The sequence below is a fragment of the Haliotis asinina genome, chromosome 10 (assembly GCF_037392515.1).
Source record: "Haliotis asinina isolate JCU_RB_2024 chromosome 10, JCU_Hal_asi_v2, whole genome shotgun sequence".
NCBI classification, from domain to species: domain Eukaryota; kingdom Metazoa; phylum Mollusca; class Gastropoda; order Lepetellida; family Haliotidae; genus Haliotis; species Haliotis asinina.
In genome coordinates, this window is record NC_090289.1 from 16,015,374 (window position 1) to 16,037,128 (window position 21,755).

Genomic DNA, 21,755 nt, shown 5'->3' on the forward strand with positions numbered 1-21,755 from the left:
CAGCAAACTAATAGGGAACAATGTCAATGTTACATCAATCTTGGAGATGTTGCAGCAAAATCCCTGTCATGTCTATCTCCAACTGTGTTGTAACTATCAGGCTTTATCTACACGGGAAAAGAATCCTGTAACCACAAGATAAGCAACAATTTACCCAATTTGTATTACAGTAAATAAGACCCATTTGGACCATCTGTTCATCAATTCAACGTTTCATCAATTCAACACATGCAATGTCATGATTCTATCTTCAGCTATTGAACCAAGTTCAAAAAGAGGCTGAGAGAGCATCATACTTCATTATTTTCACAAAATTATTGCCATGTTTTTAATTCTAATTATGATAATATGAAGTATTGTCTCTTCATTAAGGGTCAGGTAGTGTAGGCATGTGGATAAGCATTCACTCATCTTGTATAAAACCCACTTCTGGTATCCCCTACAGATGTTCTTTGAATATTGGTAACAGTGGTGTAAAAGCATGCTCGTTCACTCACTCACTCACTTTCTCACTCACTCGCTCACTCACTCACTCACTCACTCACTCACTCTCTCACTCACTCAGGATCATGTTGTCTCTCACACAATGTAACTAGTATTTTTCAGCTACACCTACACATATGGAGTTGTGCTTACAACATGAAATGTACAGGCTTAGTGATGCAAAATAAATACCTTCAACCCTCACTGGAAGTAATCAGGGGATTGGCCAGGTAGTGTCAGGTGTGTTTGAGGCTTGAGACTTGAAAGTATAATGTTAATTGTTCTGGTAGACAACACCTTTGTGCCCACAACATTCTCGCCAACATAAATGTATTTTATAAGTAAGATGAATGGATAGACTAGGCAATATCATTCCAAATGTGACACCATGTGGAGAAGGTTTAGCTACAACATTAAAGGTCATCTATGACAGTCCCATGCTGACAAGTTCATATTGTTATTGCAGGGAGATGATAACAGGTTACCTGAGTTTCATATGTTATAGATAACTTGTATATAGCAGTTATTCAAAGCACCATTCACCTGATTTGATGCAGTGTTTATATTTGATATACATAGTTGTTTTTCTTAAAATATATATATAATCTGAAAGGTCATGTTTGCTCTAAAATTGTTATATCTAACCAGAAAGTCTACTTAACCTGATTAATGTAATGCATCTTATTGCTTTTATTGAGTCATTTCACTTGACAGTGTATTATAGCCCTTTCTTTTTGGACAGAACCACATGAATAACTGTGTTCACCGGACAGATACAATCCATGTGCACAATTTTGTAAGCAGTTCTTTTATCAATGGACAAAGGACAAAAATGGAAATACTCCATTTCCAAACTGGAAGTCTTTAGTTTGCAATAACTACTAGCCGCGACACTTCAATTGTAGTCCTGTACAAAAGCAGATGGTTTGGGCTGTTTTTCTTAGTAAATATGTTACTAGGTAACATTTATTGTGGTGTACAGTTGACATTTCCTGACTATATAAGGGGTGCAGAATGTGCACTTTGAATCCACTGTGGTGAACCCACTAGGATGTATTTGTTGACTTGACAGAAAATTGTAAACATGTATAGAAGAACTGAAAAAAAGATTGTTCATTTGCCAAAGTTCTCATGACCTACACTGGAAATGTGATTGAAGAAGTGCAAGATTGAAGGCTGTTGAAAGTCTGTGTAGCTTCTGATGTGTTGAAGACACACATACCTAGTGCTTATAGGTTGTATACATGGGCACTGATGTTCTTGGCTCACTTGTCTACTGACTTGGAATTCATTTAGCTCAACCCACAAGGTGAAGGTCCAGGTTCTGTCTTAACGAGGAATGAATTACTTTCATTGGGTGATTCTTAATCAATCAGTCTCTGAACATCAGCCACTTTTGTCTCTGTCTTGTAACATCATCCACATTTGTCTCTGTCTTGAAACATCAGCCACTTTTGTCTCTGACTCGCAACATCAGCTACTTTTGTCTCTGTCTTGAAACATCAGCTACTTTTGTCTCTGTCTTGTAACATCAGCCACTTTTGTCTCTGACTTGTAACATCAGACACTTTTGTCTGTCTGCCTTGTAACATTAGACACTTTTTCTCTGTCTTGTAGCTAGGTAAACCACTTTCCAGAAGTACATATTTAACTCTTGTCCCAGCCATTTGTATGTACTTTCTGTAACCTACTGAACACTGAAGACAAGTCTGTCTCACAGTCCCTGAACCACATTATTTTCCCTATTGACAAGAACTCCCGGAAATGATAAATGAAGCAAGTCTAGATTTCCCCAGATTCAGGCCTGTCGGTGAGGTTCCTTTTGTCAAATTTAATGGGTTTATTTCTTACTATGAATATTATAAGTATTCAGGGACTGTTTGTCTAGACAAGATTTAAATGAAGTATTTAGCTGCATTGTGAGCAATACAGTGGCTCACTATACACCCCACATGCACGAGTATGCCATGCACACTTGTCTGACACTAATGTAAACATTTCACCAGACGTTTTAGTTTAGATGTTTGTCCAGTTAGGTTTGGAGATGTACAATACTGTTATAAGCTTGAGTGATCACTCAATGACAGTCTCAGTAGTGAACCTTTGAAGCATACAGGTCTTCAAATGTCAGCATATAGGAGACAACTAGCTAGATTCCAATTTAGCATTGCTTTGGTCTTGAATGGAGTCTTCAGGGTACATTGTCTTGTTAAAAACATGTACCTGATGCTGAGAATGTCAACTGTGTATTAATTGTAATTAGATGATAACAATGGGATTAGGGTGTTTTATGCTTGCAGTGTGATTGGGATCAGCAGCAATATATAAGGCAGCAATATCATTATTCATAATCTTAAATTATTCTTTTGAACTATGGGCTTGAGGGCTTATTGTACGTCTTTAATATAAAATAGAGGAGGTACCAAATTTTGAGCAGCTTCATGCTATATGCACAAGAATGTTGTTTAACCACTTCAAAATTTGACGTTATGTCTTTTCAGAATAGGTTATGAACATCAATACATTTAACCCCATGATGCTGAATATGAAATTATAATGTAGAAGCTGATATGGTTGTTGTGTTTTTGAACAAAAGTATAGATTTTACAGGACATGTTGCAATGACAAGTGTACAGTAACGACAGTCGAAGTAGCTGTTTGTTTTTCTGGGTACTCCTGCTTTTGATAATGTTGTGTGACCTGTATGGGGTTAAGAGAGAGGATGAGCCCTAAATTCCATGGCATCTGTACAAGCGTGCTTAGTGATGCAGCATTGTACATTGTGTGTAGTCACCTGGATCCCAGCTGGGGACACAAATATGTCCATGCCAACAGTCAGTGCCAGTGCTTCATCTGCAGAGATAATTTGTGCACAACAACCATCTTTTAGGGACTGATATTTATCTGGTGAAAGTGGAAGATTTTCAAGGCTGGTATGCTGTTTTGGACAAGTTCCAGTTCCAGCCTCTTGTAATGGAGTTCCTCACTGTGAGTCACCTGTAGATTGGGGATCGTCCAATGGAGTTCCTCACTGTGAGTCACCTGTAGATTGGGGATTGTCCAATATAATGGTTTTACCAACATTTGGTAGCCCAAATTATCATTATCTCATATCACTGATGTTGCCACACTTTATCATGAATCTCTGCTGCCAAAATTTTTCTCCTGCCACAAGTTTTATTTTTCTGTGTCAAAGAAATGCTCCCTTGACATTTGATGGCATATGCCACATCAGTCTTACCTGTTTTTCACACTGTCATGTTTTGGATTTGCTTCAGCGGTTGACTTAATACGTGAAGGTGGAAAACATATACTTGAGAAAGCTTGCTGTTGTTGCGATGTGGAGCTGGTTATGCCTTCAAAATTAACAAATCCTTTTGCTATGCAAAGTTGAATAAATGTAACTGATAATTGTTCACTTTCAGTTGATTGAACATATCTCTCTTGTACATTATCATGTGTTCTGTTTTAACATTAGGAGTTCTTTCATTGCTACTTATGATCTAAACGTTTGAATATTAAGTGTACAAGTTCGTGAATTGTGGTAATTGTTGCACAAAGTAACAAACTTGAGGACATATGATGTACCTGCCAAGCAACGAACACCTCACAGCCTAGGTGTGTTCAGTGGACATATTGCGGAGGTAGAGATTACAGGCAACCTGTCCTGCAAGTTAGCATCAAACCAAGTTGGGGCGAAGAGTCCTCCACCACCAGGCCACATTACTAATTCCTTGTGTGACAGTGGCTTTGACCCAAATACTGATTATACATGACTGGGCCGTACAATAGTTTAATAGTCAATTCATACATATGCACCGAACCTTGTTCATTTAGCCAAATCAGGGATTATACATGTTGTGTCGGACAGAGGAACAGTATGTCACAAGAAGGTAAGGCTCAGAGAATCAGAATACCTTTCGTAGGGGGACTGTCATTGATACATAGGTGTTAATGGATGCATGAGGTCGTCATGACGCTACCGCCTTCCTAGGCCATACCTTACCATTGCACTTTCAGGGTAGGTGAACTGCTAGCTGGATAGTCAAGTTTAGTGATAATTTAGCTGGTAAATGTTTTATGCATTAGTCTCTTTTAGCTGTTTGTGTATGGAAAGTGCTGAGCTATTTTTAGTTAAACAGGTAGACAGTTGCTTTCAACTTGTTTACACAGGAACATGTTTGTTACACAGTGACATGTAAAATTTATATTGAGAAATACATGCTTTCACAGCAGGTTTTTATATTTTAGTTCAGTATGTTTTATACTTTAGTGTACATGTAATATTTTTATATAGATGTGTACACATTCAGATCATCTTCAAATACAGATATTAACTTATGTCAGTTGAAATATTTAGAAGCATGAACTTATCTGGTGTGTAATCTCTTGAGGTTACCTTGCATGTAGTTAACACTGAGTATCCCATGCTGTGGGTCTGGTGTTTCACTGGGTTAATAGGTTAATATGGTTACCAAGCATTCATTTCAAGTGTCAACAGTACATCGGTATCTATTTGAAAGGTCACGTTTGGATGTCTACAATTGTTTATGATTAAGACATGTGTCGGGTTGGTGTATACCATGCTTATTTATTCCTCCACTGAAGCATGTTCCTGGGTCAAGGTTGTGACAACTGCCAGTCCAGGGCTGTTTATGGCACCATGCCTGTTGTATATCCAGGGGACAGGTAACCACTAGTGGAAGTATATAGAAGCAATGATATGGGATTAGCAATAACTTCTTGAGCAAATAAACCTGACGTGAATGTTTTTCTAAAATGTTTAGAAAAAACTAACATGTTTTGCAATACCAACAGAGGCAACTTTGAACATCATTTTGGTGTGGTTTTGTTACACTGTTTTTCATAATGTACCATCATCACACAATTTATTGTCTCAGGAAACCTCACTTACTTGTTTTATTTCACAATTTTTGCAAACTCGGTATTGAAATTTTATCATTGGTATAGCCTGATAACATATGGTATCTAAATCTGAATGTATATATATCTAGTCATGCTCTGTATTCATTTCTTCATTGTGTGTAATTTATCTGACATTTAGCCCAGGCCAGTAACTGATTGATTTTCTGTGCCAGTGTACGGGTTTTAAGTATGTTTCATGTATCTCATTGAGACATATGAAGCTTTTGTTTGTCATCAGGAAGATAGTAGCAACAGTGTTGTGAGTGTTGGTGTTTGTTTACTGGCTGTGTGGGTGGCCAGTACAACCGATCATCGATAGGATCACATTACTTGTGACTCCCACCTGGAGAATCTTTGTTTTGAAATACACATTGTTGTCTGGGAAAATATACAGCAAGCTGCTGATCTCCATTTTTATCTGGATTTGGACTTTTAACTTAATTATCAGAAATATATAGAATGACAAAACAAATTGATAAGCCTAAAAAGACATTGAGGTTGAATCCACTGCACTTGACTGTATTATCAGCATGTGTTTATTGATAATAGACAGAGAACTGGTGGCATTTGTATGTCAGAAGTCCTCTGTGAAAAGGTTAATTGGGATAGGTTAAAGATCTGTAGCATAAACTTGAAAATGACTACTCTAATTCATAATATCCTGATCATAAAGTTTGTGAACATCCTGTTTCCTTGACATTTTTACAGGAATGGAGACATGTGAATGCTGGGGATTAGCCTTGATGTAATACACATTCACTCACTCTTGTTGGTGCATGTCTCCTGACAAGCAATGTTTTGCATTGTGTGAACCTGCTGTATTGTGCATTCTGTTGAGTGCACATGGAGACGAGTTACATGGTAGTACTTGGTGACCTCATGCAGTGAAAGGTGAACAATTCAGTGTAGAAACGTACAGGCAAGGCCTTGCACCTGTACAAGTACTGGTTAAGGAAGATACAGGTAAACCAGAGATGAAATGATGACAGCTCAAAAAATTCAGTCTGAACAAATTATTTGTCAACAGATTACTTATTATCAAAAATGCATATATTTCTTTTGCTTTGATTACTACGTTTTCAAATTTTTTTACATATTATTTAATGAATGGTGCATTAAAATGATATGCTTAAATCAATAAATCAATAAATTATTAATGATTAACTGATACAAAACTATGATTACAACTTATACCCAACAGTATTTGCAAGCTTTTCAATACAGCATAGCTGACAGTTTAGCTGATGGGATTGGCAGTATTTCACTCATGTCAGGCTGTATGTGATATGGAAGGTAAATATAGCAATAGAACAGCCTTTTGAGCTTCCATCTGAAGTCAAACTGTTTATTATGTTTGAGAAAGACATCACATACACAAGTATTTCACAGAAGTACTCCATGCAGATTAACTGTTTAGTCTAGCTAAAAGGAATTATTCAAAGGGAGGTAATAATATCTGCTTGATCACTGTCCTAATTCCTAGCCTGACAAAGCGGCCTTCGATGTGAGCAGAATCCACATTAACACTTCGCGGTTGACAGAACTCCTACCAGAATAAGTCTGTAATAGATGACAGGCCATGACTGCATGTGAGTGTAAAAGGGTTAATCTGCAACGCCTACATTAGGAACAGATTGTGTACTGCAAATATTGATTTGTAAACATTAATACTGATATATGTATTGATAAGTATCAGGATATATTCATAGTCTTTTGATTTGATATACAAATGGATACAATAGTGAAATATGTACTCTTTTGTATATTAAGTCCGTTGTGTAAAATAAATGAAATATATCCGACTAGGCCCTGATAAGATTTCTTGAAAATAGGTGAAATCCTATAATTAGACTAAGACTTTGTCTCTGAATATGTCTAATTTTGATAGTAACAAACAAACCCATTTTAATTAAAAAGGAGACCCAGGGAGATAAAAGATTCAGAACCTGAGGAAATCTAGACTTGCTCCATTTAAGGGTTTAGCACGTCAGAGAAGGCTTGGCATTTGGCAGAATAATATGGTTCAGGGACGGTGAGACAGACTATCCTATCACATGTGGTATGATGAGGATTTAAATGCATCAGTTACAATCACTATTGCATGCTTTACTAAGTTCACAATCAAGCTAGTGATATTAATGGGTTTTATTTGTATTTTGATACTCCTGATCAGTCTACATCAACTTTCAATCCCAGATGTCACCAGAGCCACGACTGTATTCTCCAAAACATAATACCGTATCCTGGTATGTGGTCAACACTTTATGGAATGTCATATACCGCTTGAATTAAAAGGCGACAGATTGCCACAGGTCATGGCGTTTGAAATGTGACCAGTCTTTGGTGGAGTAATGTTTTGGAAGTACATCATTGTGAAACCTAGTCCAACCATTTCCTGTCACTTATGAGTTCGTCAGTTCATTCGCTGGCTGGGCCATGTTCTGCCAAGGCGCTCACAGAACAGATGTGAGGTGGTGCGGTTATGGTGTAAAGTGATTCTTTCATCTTTGCTTTCGGAATTACCTGGAGATGGAGTACGGCAAATCCTATCGAGATGTGTTGTATGAGATGTATAATCCCTGGGATAATCCACGGATGGATAACCGTCTTCCCAGGCGGAGTTACCACGAGTATAGTAATCAGTATGTTTCTTCCTATAACTCTGGATTAGATGAAGCAATGCAGTTCCGAAGTTTGCCAAACCCTAAACGCTATGTAAGTTAACTATCATTCACTTTCATGTTGTTCTAGTCACATCTTGCGTATTTCATTTGTGTTGTTAAGGAATAGGTTCGATTTAGTAACTGTCTTTTGACTTGTGCGCAGAGAAAAGGGAAACTGTGAACAGGGTATTAAGATTTATATCCAACAAAATATCTTTGGTTTAATTAGCTTCATTTTGTGATAAGTGTTTTCTTTATAGTGTTTCATGCCTTCCTGTAATGATGTGTACTGTGCACATATCAAATATGGTTGTGACAGATTGACATATGCAAGCATGTGCTGCCAGAAAGTATGTCGTGCCTCTGTGATACTCTAGCATGGCCATATCTCCTTTCGCCTGTGAAACTTGTGTCAAGTGATACTTCTCTGTTGTACTGGCCAAGCAAGTGAATAGGGGAATTACATTGTCAATCTAATGGGACAACATCACTTTCTATAGCCCAGTTTATCTCAGGATTGTTCCTGTTGACACACACGACTGCGAACAAAACTTACAGAATGTACTGATCACTGCAGTTGTTAATGTGCTGGTTTTACCTTGTACCATCATTTCAGGGTAGAGAATTCTTCCATAGAGTTACATGGCTTTTGCGTAGATGCTGAAGAAAGACCTGCAACTGTCACTGGTTTAGTTACATTGTCTTGTGCCATATTCAGAAAGATGTGATGTTTTGCAAATACTTTTAACAAGTTTTGACTGGCATGAATACTGATTCATTGTGTGTGATGCATACAAGAGAATAGGAATTATGTGGCAGATGTGCTTTGCATTGATGTCATGAAACTAGATAGTCCAATACATGCTTAGTTGGGTGTAGTCAAGTCTTCCAGCACACATTATAGTGGCTTGTTCAAGGATTCAAGAACACATTGCAGTTTTCCTCTTTTAAAGGATTCAAATACTTGGTGTGTTCAAGGATTATAGTACAGTGTGCAGTTTGATGTATTCAAGTATTCCAATGCACATTAAAGTCAGATGCAGTAAATGGCTCCAATACTCATAACAGTTTTGTATATACAAGGGTTGCTGGTAGGATTATGGTTGCTGTAAAGGACAAAGTTTATGTCATTGTCTATATGAGTACCTGTAGGTAGATCTCAACTGATAGCATCATTTACTCAACTCATCTGCATTATGGTTTTATGATATCACTTGAATGTGATACTTTGCCTGTTGTTTATAAAGACAAATTATCATAGGACCATGTGTGTCATACTGATTTTATGAAGTTACTGTCAGAGATCTCCATTTCCTGATGGAATGCAGGTTAATACATGAATGCCTGAACAACTACTGACTCTATTTCTTAATCACATGTTGGTAACCTGTGGAAAATGCACTGATCATCACTCTCTCTTTTGTGGAATGACGTCAACATTCTTCTGTAATGATGTTGGTCTCAGCGTGACTCTACCTTCCTCTGTCTTCCATCATGATAACATTGAAGTGCTGTCGACAGCATTATCAGGAAACAACACACTGACACATATCATGTGTTGTTTGCATTAATATACAATGTTTCTGAAGTTTGCTACTCCAAACTCTATGGGTATTAAAACTAGTTATTACCTACCAAGGAACTGGTGTGTGTGGCGGATGTGTTAATATCTATCAATAGAAAGATGTGGGAGGCTGAGCCATCTCGCTGGTATGACAAGGTGGAACTGTAGCTACACTTCAGCTACAGACAGAAGCCAGTCATATAGTCAGTCAGGGAAAGAGTGATGAGACAGAAATGATAAATCAGGAAATGATAAATCTGCTTTTGTCTCATCATTGTGGGGAAATCCTATGTGCATGTATACTGAGTCATGGACAGTTTTACAAGGAATTGCAACACAAGGTTTAGCTTGAAAAACACTGAGATTAAAAAAGATCTGACAGGTACTAATATTCTTCATCATATACTCGGTCTTCTCCATCTGAAGTTGGCTGGTGGTCCCCCAGGAAAGAGGAAGTGAGCAGGAAGTAACATGTGACTACAAACTCCACTATACACCAAACAGGATTTGAAGAGGTATTCAAGAAAACAAAGTTGCTGTAAAAACCGATTACCTGCTGATGGAGTATGTTGTGTGGTCTTGCATTCATAGTAAATGAATGAGTCTTAAGTATGTGGAAGAGCGAAGGAAATGGTTTGGGGGGTATAATTTGGAAGGGGAAGTGTGTAATGGTTATAGAAAACATTGCCACAATGCACATGATCATTCATAGCAGTGAACATTATTCTGTGTCAAGTTTAGATGTGGGAATACTGTCACTGAGTGGAAAGTGTAAGACATTTTCTTGGAAGGAAATGAATGTAGAGCCTCCACTCTTCACATGTGGGAGCCATTTGTTGTTTATACTGCCCCAATAACGTTTCCCTTATAGGAGTACCACAAACACATAATCATAACAGATACCTTCATAAGAATCTAACTTTATCTCTTGAAATATTGTTGATGGAACAAAGTAAAGTACTGTCGGAATTAGAACAAAATGTTCTTAGGCTGTTACATTGTGTCCCTCAATTTCACACAAAAGCAGATAGGATATGTCAAAATAACTCAGTTCAGCCTAACTGGGCATTAAGTAGGATGCATTAAAGAACATTTAAAAATGGGCATTTGTAAAGTGTCCTACGTGATACATTAATATTGCACTCTAATTTGTATAAAGCCATGGTCTGTTCCAAATACGTCACTTTGGTGTCACTTCGGCACCAATCTGTCCTCTCTGTGGTTAGACTGAACTTATTTTAACAGATCTTTCACATATAAACTAAACAAAGTTTAGACATACACATGAAAATTATTTTTTCTATTTCCGGCAGTACTGTAATTGCTGACACACTGGTAATTCAGTATGCTACATCCATTTCGAGTGAGATTTATGTAGACATATTGCCAGTTGCAGCATATAAGCCAGTGCTATGCATGGGTAAGTGACAATGATGAAGACAGGACATAATGGCTTTTAAGTTTGATATTTACAAGATATAGGTGACAATTATCAGTGACTGTTAGATTGACAATAGGCTTGAAGCCATTTGCCTCTGGCACAGCAGATATATTCTACTTACATTTGTTTGCATGCAACAGTTGGGTGGCAATATTGACAATGGAAAGGGTCATCAACATGCGGGTGATGATTTTCAACAATCACTGGGCTGTCATTTTATGACCTTTTATTAAATGTTTGTCAGCTGAGTGTTATGAAGTTTGGGTGACAGATGTTGCCTCTGTAGAGTTTATGAACACCAAGTTGTTCACTGTAGAAGGATCTATGTGGATGATAGATTTTCCTTGTATGACTACTTGTGTGCGTTTCGAGGAAAGAAACACTTTATATTCAGTTTGTGTCAGTATTGAAGTACATGGTTAATCCTTTTCCACACCCCTGGTGTCATCACTTATTGTTTCTCATTTGTTCACATAAACAATGTCAGGGATATGTAGTCATATACACTCGGTAAATTAACCAGGAAAACAATACTGTTTTTTATCTGGCATTAGTGTTGAAAGATGGGTTTTTTAGATAGTTCTTTTTAATCAACTTGTATATTGAAGCTTTTAAGTCAATATGAAGGTGAGTGGGTACTCATGATTTTTGTACACATGAAGTTGAAGTATGTTTTAGAGTTAATGATGTAAGCAGGTCGTGAACCTCAATGGTCCCTGTTGAAGACAGATGAGAAGTTTCCCAGAAGCTAAATCCATCTGCTTGTCATGAAAATAGACTGTTATCTTCCAAAGTTAAAAATATCACTACTTGGTTACCACAGCAACCAGGAACATGCAGATTAAAGTATCCCAGAATACTCTGAGTCCTGCAGGTTTGGGTTTGGAGATGAAGACATTGTATGGTGCCTTATGGGCAGCCACTGACAGGAGCTTTTTATAAAACAACATGAGCTTATGTGATTGTGTAGTGTTAAATAACACTATAGGGCCTTATTGACCTCTCTGATAAACACATCCAGGCCAGTTTAGTAAGAAAGTGGAAAGTTTTTGTTCTTTATTCTGTGAAACAATTTGACCCTGTTTGTAATATCAAAGGTTTTGCAGTCTTTGTTCTGAAAGATAGGTGAATGTTCAGGTGGTTACATTTGAAAGATTCCTGTCTCCTTACAACTTTTGAATGAAGCATATCGATATTTGTATGGATGTTGAAAGTGCACTAAATATCAGAAGCCTGATTCATTTTGATGATGCGAGACATGAGGACATTTGGGGCAAGGATAATTGAATCGAGTCATGGATGCTCCGCTCAATTTTTCTGGCAACAGTTCTGAAGAGAATGGTAGTAAACCTATCGATTGATGGTAAATTATCTAATCACAGCACATATGGTTGAACTGAATCGATTCTTGTACACCATATCCCATGCCTCATCTGCTTTAATGGACATGCTGATAATGAGTGCTGCTCACTTATTTTAGTCTGGGTTTTGTCCATATCATGTTTTGGTCAAACTGAAAGGCTGGGTTCTCGGTGTGATTCCGTGCAGGGATACTTGCTCTTAGATCAGTGCTTACAAGTGCTTATGAATATTTTGTCTCACTCTGACAAAGCATAAAACATTCTTTCAGTAGTTTGACTATAGTTTTTCATCAAACATTATGAGTGCATGAGTTTAGTTTTATGCCATATTTAAGCAGTAGTCCAACAATAACACAGCAGGGGACACCAGAAATGAGCTTCATACATTGTGCTGATACGGGGAATCAAACTTGGGTCTTCAGTGTGATGACCAAATTCACTACCATTCAGCTACCAAAACCACCCCAAAGTATTATGAACCCTGCACAGTACCAAAACTTTACCATGTGAGATGTTTGGCAGTGTATTGACCTCAAAACTACAGGTTTCAGTTTCTTCCCAAACTTTAAATCCATATGAATGCTGAGTATTGTATCCCTTGCTGTTACCTGTGTGTCAACACTTAGCTGACATGGTGAACTGATATGGCCTTTTGTTGAAACTTTCAGAGCTTGTTTACCAAATAGTTGAGATAAAATGCAATCAGGCAATATCCAGAATAAGGAAGGCAATATGATAGAGAGATTACAGCAACATCCTAGATTATGAGGGAGATCAAATCTAAATCCTAAGCTAAGCAAGGCTCTTATTGTCTGTCGTCTTTTGTAAAGTCAACTTAACCCTCCATACCTGATTACCTTCAGTAGTATAATCCCATCTTTGATGTTGGTTATTCCACTCTCCATGATAGGGGGTGAGGGTTAACAAGCTAAGTAAATATGGTGTTTGTTCAGGACAAGTGTTTGGAGTGGGTCAAGACGTAAATTTGCTCAGCAGTTTCTGTGTTGGCTTGTTCTCAGATGAACATGTAATACATATGAGAAGTATACCTTCTGATAACACCCATGGTGGACAGATTAACCCTCTCTGGGTCAGGTTCTGTGTTGGCTTGTTTACAGATGAACATGTAATACAAATGACAAGTACACCTTCTGATGACACCCATGTTAGACAGATTAACCCTCTCTTTGTCAGGTTCTGTCTTGGCTTGTTTTGAGATGAACATGTGATACAAATGACAAGTACACCGTCTGATGATACCCATGGTGGACAAATTAACCCTCTCTGGGTCAGGTTCTGTGTTGGCTTCTTCTCCAATGAACATGTAATTCATATTGTATTGAAGCACGAACATCACATGCAAACATACAATTCTGATCAGAGATACTATCTAACATACCTGATTCCATTATTCAAGGAAATTATCTTGACTGTTGCAATCAAATTTGAACGTTTATGTTGTAGATGTGTTAATTCTTCCTATTATGTTTGCAGGTGGTGACTACATGCGTTCCTCAGGTCAGCAATGAACTGGTAAGTCCAGTGCTAGTTCAGTCAGTTTCTGTACAGATGGTTTTCTTGAGGCATCTGATTATTATGTTGGGTGTTACAGTATGGCTCACATTTGGAAAGACTCCTCAGGCCTGTCCAAGTAAAAAAGGAAATGTCAGAAAAAAGGTCAGAAAGTTGGCAAAGTCTCTGATTAGGTTGATCTGTTAGAATAATTTGTCTTTCCTTCTCTGATTTGTTGTTGAGCAATACAAAGACCTAGTTGAGTCCATGATATGCAAATGAAAAATTTCTGTTCAGGTGAAATGGAACACCAGTTTGTTAGGTATGTAATAGGATAAGTGGTTATGCCATGGTTTGCTTCTAAAACTGTTAATCTCTGAGGTCAAAAAGGACAAAGTTCTCAGATATATTCTCTGTAGTGCTGCTCATTCACTGAAGGAGAGCCTTATACCTTTGATAATTTGTGCCATTGAAAGTTGAGCTGATAGAATTCAAACATTTCTTCAAAGATTTCATCATGCATGTAAGCCAGTAAAACCTGTCTCATTCTTCCTATTCATAGAGATGAATATTTGCATTTAATTTTGAGGGATTTTATATATGAGGTTAAATATAACAACCTTACACTGAAGAACGTGCATTCATTACAGTTGAGTGTAAGTGGCAAGTGCATTGCTAAGGTAATGAAGCGTACCTCAGGGAGATGGCCTGGCTCCCTCTCTTTTATTCAAGGTCGCTCACTTTATTGATACCGACCACTTGCTGAGTTTATGGTACACTTCAAAAACATTTCACGTTCATGGATATGGTTGGGAACCTTTAAATGTCTCCACCTCATGGAGTCGAGGAGATAAAGACCTTGCTAATCTGAAATATATCAGGTTACACCAAATGGACTCAGGACTTTCCATGGAGTAACCAAAGTTGATCAGAAGAGATGGGTTTAATTTACATATAAATCTGTATATAATATTAAAAGGTACACCATATTTCAGTGTATTTCTTAGATATGTATGTACATATTTTAACATTTTGCTTGTCTCAAGGAAGACTGAAATTTAAAAGTTAAAAGGTGGACATATTCTGAATACCTGGCTCAAGGTGTTTTATGACACAGTTGACCTGGATGGTTATAACTCTGTAACCCTCAGGAGCTAAGGAGACATGACAGCATTACCAGAGCAGAAACAAACTTTGACCCAAATCAGAATTTTACAGTTTATGTAATAAAATTGTGAAAAATTTGAATCAGTTCATCATTATGTGCATGCAAATTGCTTCCTTTTTAGTTGACACCGTAACAACAAGTGGATAAGAATGTTAGAAAGAATTGAGGTAGTTTGTTGAAAGGTTTAAGGTGTAGCATGTTGTAGCCCCGCCCACACTTTACTCTTTGCCTTTTTAGCAGGCATACAAACTAAATCAAATACTGTTACTAGATTTGATGTGTTGCCTCAGGGATTGCTAACTAAGCATTTAGATATGAACAAAGATGTCTATGTGTGGATATGTCATGGTTTACTGACCAGGTCATGCAGGTAAGTCACCATAACATTTCTTTGCCTCACACGCACATTGGCTGACACAGGTACGCCATGATGTGGACTAGGCACATGCTGTAGTGTTGTTTAGGGTTGGGTAGTGATACAGCCATCTTACGGGATGGGCAATATATGCTGGCTTCTTGTACAGCTTCAGTTTCTTGAACTGTTCACCTCAGTGACTTTGAGTTCTCTATGTGGAGATGTAATTATTTTAACTGTAGCCACATGTCCAGGTGATCATAGATTTAAATGACTTTCTTCTGATTTAAGTGTCAGACATATTTGGACCTAAATATTTAAAAAATCTTTAGAATGGATATTTCATACCAGAATTTATAAACTTGGGTTACTTTTTGAAGATAAATATGAAATGATGGTGTTCTGATATAGTGAAAGACACCAGTCATTTCAATAGGTTTAACTGTCTTGTAGTAGTAAATCATCATTAGTTGTATATGTGGCATATTAGTCTACTAGTGTTTCAAGGCTGAAGACAAACCCTCTGAAATTTGAATTAAACAATTTCTCTCAGCTAGAGTGTGATATTTGTTGAAATGTCTTACTAAAAACTTATGTTGGTGACCCCATTCCTCGATACCCTCATCCACAAGGTTAAAGGTGAGCCTCCCACTGACAAGGAAGAACTCCTCAATGTTGTGGTTAGTTGGGACTGTAGAGCATGAATTGGACCACTAATGCAGCAGACCATAGGAAGAGGAGGGGCATAGGGAGGGGGATACATTCAAATCAGTTCATATTTTATCTTTACAGCTTGCAAAATTTTCTTTAATATAATCACTTTATGCTTGTATAGTTGGTAATGATTTCCCGAAGACTGCTGTTAAACCCATAATAAGTAACCTGATACCTGTATAAGCAGAAGCTGTCAATTATGATACTCTGCTTTCATAATTAATGACAAAATATTTTCTGCCTTAACATATGTATAGCTATCCCCCATCTACTCTGCCCAATATCCTCTCTTGGTTCACAAGGCTAAGGGAAAAGATGGGTGCATCTTGGTCTAATTTTAGCCCAACCTGAAATAAACAGTCCCATTTGATGGGGGTTGGTTTGTGCCAGGGAAGATAGTGTCAGATTTCTGTCTGAACCTCCTGCAGGAATCGGCAAGCCACTGGTATCACTTCAGGTTAGTAGCAATTTTTTTTCCAAGCTTCTACAACCTCTTATACCTCACTTTTTCCATGTCCTGATATCAGGGGTGGCTTGGCTACTTTATCTGTTATGTTGCTTAATGATGGGGTTCTGTAGAGATAAGTTTGAGTGTTGAAGTCAATCTGTTTGTGATGGTGTGCACTGTCTGTTTACGAGATATTTATGTACATACCAATGCAACACTGCATATTTACACATCTATTTGTGTAGATTTTTATATTTGCTGGCAAACTTGTTACAATGTGTTTCTTGTTTGGAGTGACTACCATGCAGAAACATTTTAAGCTCTTATTGTAGCCAATGAAGTATACATTATCTAGACTTGCGAGGACTCTTGCCAGTACATGTTATAGTAGTGTGTTGTACTACAGGCCTGTGGCCTTTCAATACCAGAAATAAATATATATATATATGTTATAATAGCTGAATTGGCTCAGGATGATTGGTACAAGTCCAGTTGTCTGGTTTTGATGTACAAGTCAGAGGCAAGGAAATGAAATTGTTTGAATGACCAGACTGTGAATGGCTTGTATTGTGTGCAAAGCAAATCTGTGACTGTTTTTGTGGCAGAGTGACATTGACTGAGATACACAGTTGCCTCAAAGAGTTCACCAGAGAACAGATGTTTCAAGGGCTACTCCTCCACTGAACTCTTACGTAAAACTTTTCCCTCTCTTCAGGGAGTGGAGGCACTGACAAGAATTGTTTTTAAGGGGACATCTCAAAATCCATAGAGCCATTTGTCTTCACTTTTATTTTGAAGGATGTAGAACAGATAGGTTATGTTGCTTGTATTAAACCTGGAAATATAAGGGTTATTGCAGATTGCATGGGTTACAAAGGTATGTGGACATCCCAGTATCCTAGTGGTTAATGAGCCAGTTAAACCTTATCGTACCACCAGCATTATTCCAATCATACATCTTCAAATCATCTTGATGACCTAGGTATGATTTCCCCTCCTCTCCTCCTCCTCTGTCCGAGTTTAAATCCAAGTTTTCCCCAATTATGATCTTGATCACACCGTATTTATGGTCTTCCATCTCACTATAGTCTTGTGCATGTTATGTCTCCATTAAAGCTGTGTTAAACCTTACTTGCTTCATTTATATGATACACAAAGCACTTTGTAATGTTGAAACATGAGGGGCTTTTACAGGAAATAATCAGTTAAATTTCCATGTTGACAACAATTTTTAAATAAAGAATTTCAGCTCTTTTATCAAAGATGAAAAAGGCATTAAATGATTGTCATAGCTTTGGGTGTTGTTACCTTCGAAACTTGCAATTGAGGTCATATTACACCAAGTAAGACATTTCTTCCCATAATTGTGCACTTGATGTTTGCAGTGGGAATATGCAGAAGGTAGATTTGTAGTATGCATATCCTTATCACAATAAGAATAGTGCAGTTAATGTTTGCAGTGGGAATATGCAGAAGGTAGATTTGTAGTATGCATATCCTTATCACAATAAGAATAGTGCAGTTAATGTTTGCAGTGGGAATATGCAGAAGGAAGATTTGTAGTATGCATATCCTTATCACAATAAGAATAGTGCAGTTAATGTTTGTTGTGGAAATATGCAGAAGGTAGATTTGTAGTATGCATATCCTTATCACAATTAGAATAGTGCAGTTGATGTTTGTTGTGGAAATATGCAGAAGGTAGATTTGTAGTATGCATATCCTTATCACAATTAGAATAGTGCAGTTGATGTTTGTTGTGGAAATATGCAGAAGGTAGATGTGTAGTATGCATATCCTTATCACAATAAGAATAGTGCAGTTAATGTTTGCAGTGGGAATATGCAGAAGGTAGATGTGTAGTATGCATATCCTTATCACAATAAGAATAGTGCAGTTAATGTTTGTTGTGGAAATGTAAATGTGCAGGGATGGTATCCATATCACAGTAACAATGTTCTGGTAGATCTGTGTCAGACTGGCAGATGATAGAAACACATTACATCCTATCATTGCAGAGATTTCTATGGATAGTCATAGTCTTTATTATTGTTATGAGAGAGTCGCAATGAAGCTGCTTTCGCAATTGTCACATTGTGAAGAGAAGAAATTTTTAAAACATTTTTAAATCATTGATCATAACATTATTTGAAAGCTATAGCTGAAAACTGTTCCATAAGGACAGGGAATTTCACATGACATACAACCCTTCCTACCGAAGTGTGCATTTCTATGATAATATACCCCCCACAGAGACTGAGGCAATATCCATGGGTCACTTCAGCTAATGTTCTATACACTTTGATATGTGCAGGCAGCCTACATTTCATTTTAGATTAGTGTGACAATTGAATCATACATGTCGAATGTGAAGCTAGTTTCTGTCAGAAATGTAGTGTATGGAGGTCATCTTTGTATCAACATGTTCCGAGTCCAGTCAAAACAGCATCCGTGTATTTACATTTTTAGCTCTCTTGAGAAGGGTGTCTTCGTGTTCATATTTATGGACTTTAATGAGAAGGACATAGTTATATAAGTTGTATAAGTTTTTGTGAGAAGGGTATTATTTATATTTACTTATACAGTGAGAAGGGCATCTTTATATTTACATATACAGGCTCTAGAAGGAAGGGTATCTTTTATGTATGCATATACAGCCTTAAAGAGAGGAGCATCTTTGTATTTACAGATATAGGCTCTAGTGAGAAGGGCATGTTTATATTTACTTATGCAGGGTCTAATGAAAAGGGCATCTTCTATATTATTTACATAAACAGGCGCTAGTGAGAAGGGCATCTTTATATTTACATATACAGACTGTAGAAAGAACAGTATCTTTCATATTTACTTATACAGGTTCTGGTTATAAATTATGTTTATAGCACAAGTGATGTTTGTAATCCATTTTAATTATTTCTGCAAAATTATGTGTAAACTGATGACAGATGACACCAGCTCAAGTTATTTACAGTAGCAGGTAAATAATTTTGGAAAGAACCTCAGTTGATAGGATACATTTAACAAATTCCCTAATACCACACCTTGATACCCTGGCATTGCAAAGGTCATTTTTATTGTAGTTCAACTATTACATCATAGCATTGTGTTTTTCACTGGAAGTCTCAATGATATGGTGACTGGCCAAACTGATAAAATCAAAACATTGTGGCACCTGCAAACCACTGCAGCAAAGTGGTCCCCTGTTGGTGTTTAGTATTCGTAACACATGTGGTGAAAGCTGAATGAGCTTTTGGAATATATCATTTCTAATAAATTTCAGGTGCAGTTTTCTGGTCTTTGAATCCATATTATTTTTGGTATTGAACTGATAGCTGTTTCTAGCATAATTTATGTGAAAATACACACAGTAATCATAACCTCTGTATATAAAAGAGAAAATGCAATGTGAAAATTGTCATGTCTAGACATTCTTGCCAGTTTCAATTGACAGATATCTGTGTTTCGGTAGTCCACATTCTCTCATCCCTTGTTCATTTACCTAAAGATACATAATCCTTTTACTGATAAATCTTAAATGTGTAATTAGTGACAGCTGTTATGGGAATCATATTTTACAAGTGCAAAAGGTACCTGCAGCCGAAACCTCATCCATCCCAACTATATACAAAGTTCCACTAGGATATATTTTTCATGTCATGCACGAAAGGCCATATTTACAGTGCAGAGGTAACTGTTTCAAAGGCCCATTTTTCATGTGCACAGGTGTTTTCATATGTACGGAGTGTGGGAAAGATAGTCCAGTAATTCAAGTTGTTGCCTGTCATGCCCCAGTCCTGGTTTGAGTATCTGCATGGATACAATATCTGATACCCTTTCTTAGTATCCAATAAGGTGATACAGCTGAAAATACCACGTACCACTTTCATTTGCATTATGTTAGAGTGATGTTTTTTATCTTGAATTAAGTGTCTGTTTTATATAATTTCTGCCTTTATGAGCTGTATTTAGTGCTAGAGATAATAGCGGTTGACAGACAGGTGTGGTGGACATTCATGTGCTAGCTGCATGTTCATTGGATCAGTGAGTTGTTTTTGAGAAAACATTTCAATGTGAAACATGCATGACACCATCAGTCTGATGTTATATGATAAAGCCCATCTTTCTGACAGGTGTCCTCTTTGTACACCTCTTCTGCAGTGTAGCATGTAGAAATCTGACTAGATATTCATACATATGCATAATACCTGCCTGGCAAGCACAAGCTTTGGGAGACATACGTTCACATATCGTGTTTTAGAAAGTAAATAAAAAGCTATGCTTATGATCAGGAAGATTGTCTTGCCTATCATTTGGGTAAAAGATTCATTACATGTAAAAAAAATAATTGCCTCTTGTGTTGCTACTTGTTGCCTGTGATGGTCAACTGTGACCTCCCCAATGTGTCATTAGTATATGCATATATTTCCTTACACGTCTATGACGGACACCAAATGACTTGTATGTGAGTGTTTCATATTGTGTCAAAATATCAAAATCTCTTTGTTACTTAGGATACATAGTAGCATGACTCAGGTTTGAGTGTCGTTATGACACAATGAGAGCTGACAGATATGACACATGCTCACACAAGGCAGATTCTACACACAGACAGAGAACAGCATGTTAATAGCCTCCCATTGATTAATAACATTCAGATATGCTACGTTAGCTTTCTGGGTCACCATGCTGTGTTGAGTGTTTGCCATGTATACCACACCACGTTGGTGTATTGCTTCATGTGGTCTGGTTGTTATGGTCTCTTTTGGTAAGTGATTGGTCAGTCAATCGCCTGAACTGCATGCCGGACATTCATGCATGAACGCTTACTGACCTCGTTCAACCTAAGGACGTTTTACGGAGTCACATGAATTCAGGTAAAGTTTGCATAAAGCTGATTTAATCTATGGAAAAACCTGTTTTGTGTGTTCCAACTCCTCCACGCTGGCAAGCTCAGTTTAATACAAGTAGTCACAAATATCTAAACTGGATAGACTAGAATGCTGAACTTGCTGAATTGGAAATGTAAGGAATTTTGGGTGTAGATATAATATGGGTTCTTTTTATCTAGAATTCATATGTGTACAGAGTGAACATACTGTTTCTTTGTAAAGAAATATTGC

At 37.3% G+C, this 21,755-nt stretch overlaps 1 protein-coding gene across 30 annotated transcripts in view; it reads left to right on the forward strand.

Moving 5' to 3' along the window:
* LOC137298984 (tensin-3-like) overlaps nucleotides 1-21,755 on the forward strand; it is a 230,683-nt gene that overhangs the window by 158,891 nt on the left and 50,037 nt on the right. For 24 of the 30 annotated variants that reach the window (XM_067831414.1, XM_067831422.1, XM_067831425.1 and 21 more), the window contains one exon: nucleotides 13,933-13,971. In XM_067831414.1, the coding sequence (XP_067687515.1) occupies nucleotides 13,933-13,971 (39 nt within the window). Of the gene's footprint in view, nucleotides 1-4,116; nucleotides 4,377-7,826; nucleotides 8,125-13,932; nucleotides 13,972-21,328; nucleotides 21,510-21,755 lie in introns of those variants that run through there. The other 6 variants (XM_067831415.1, XM_067831419.1, XM_067831437.1 and 3 more) reach the window with 4 other exon arrangements.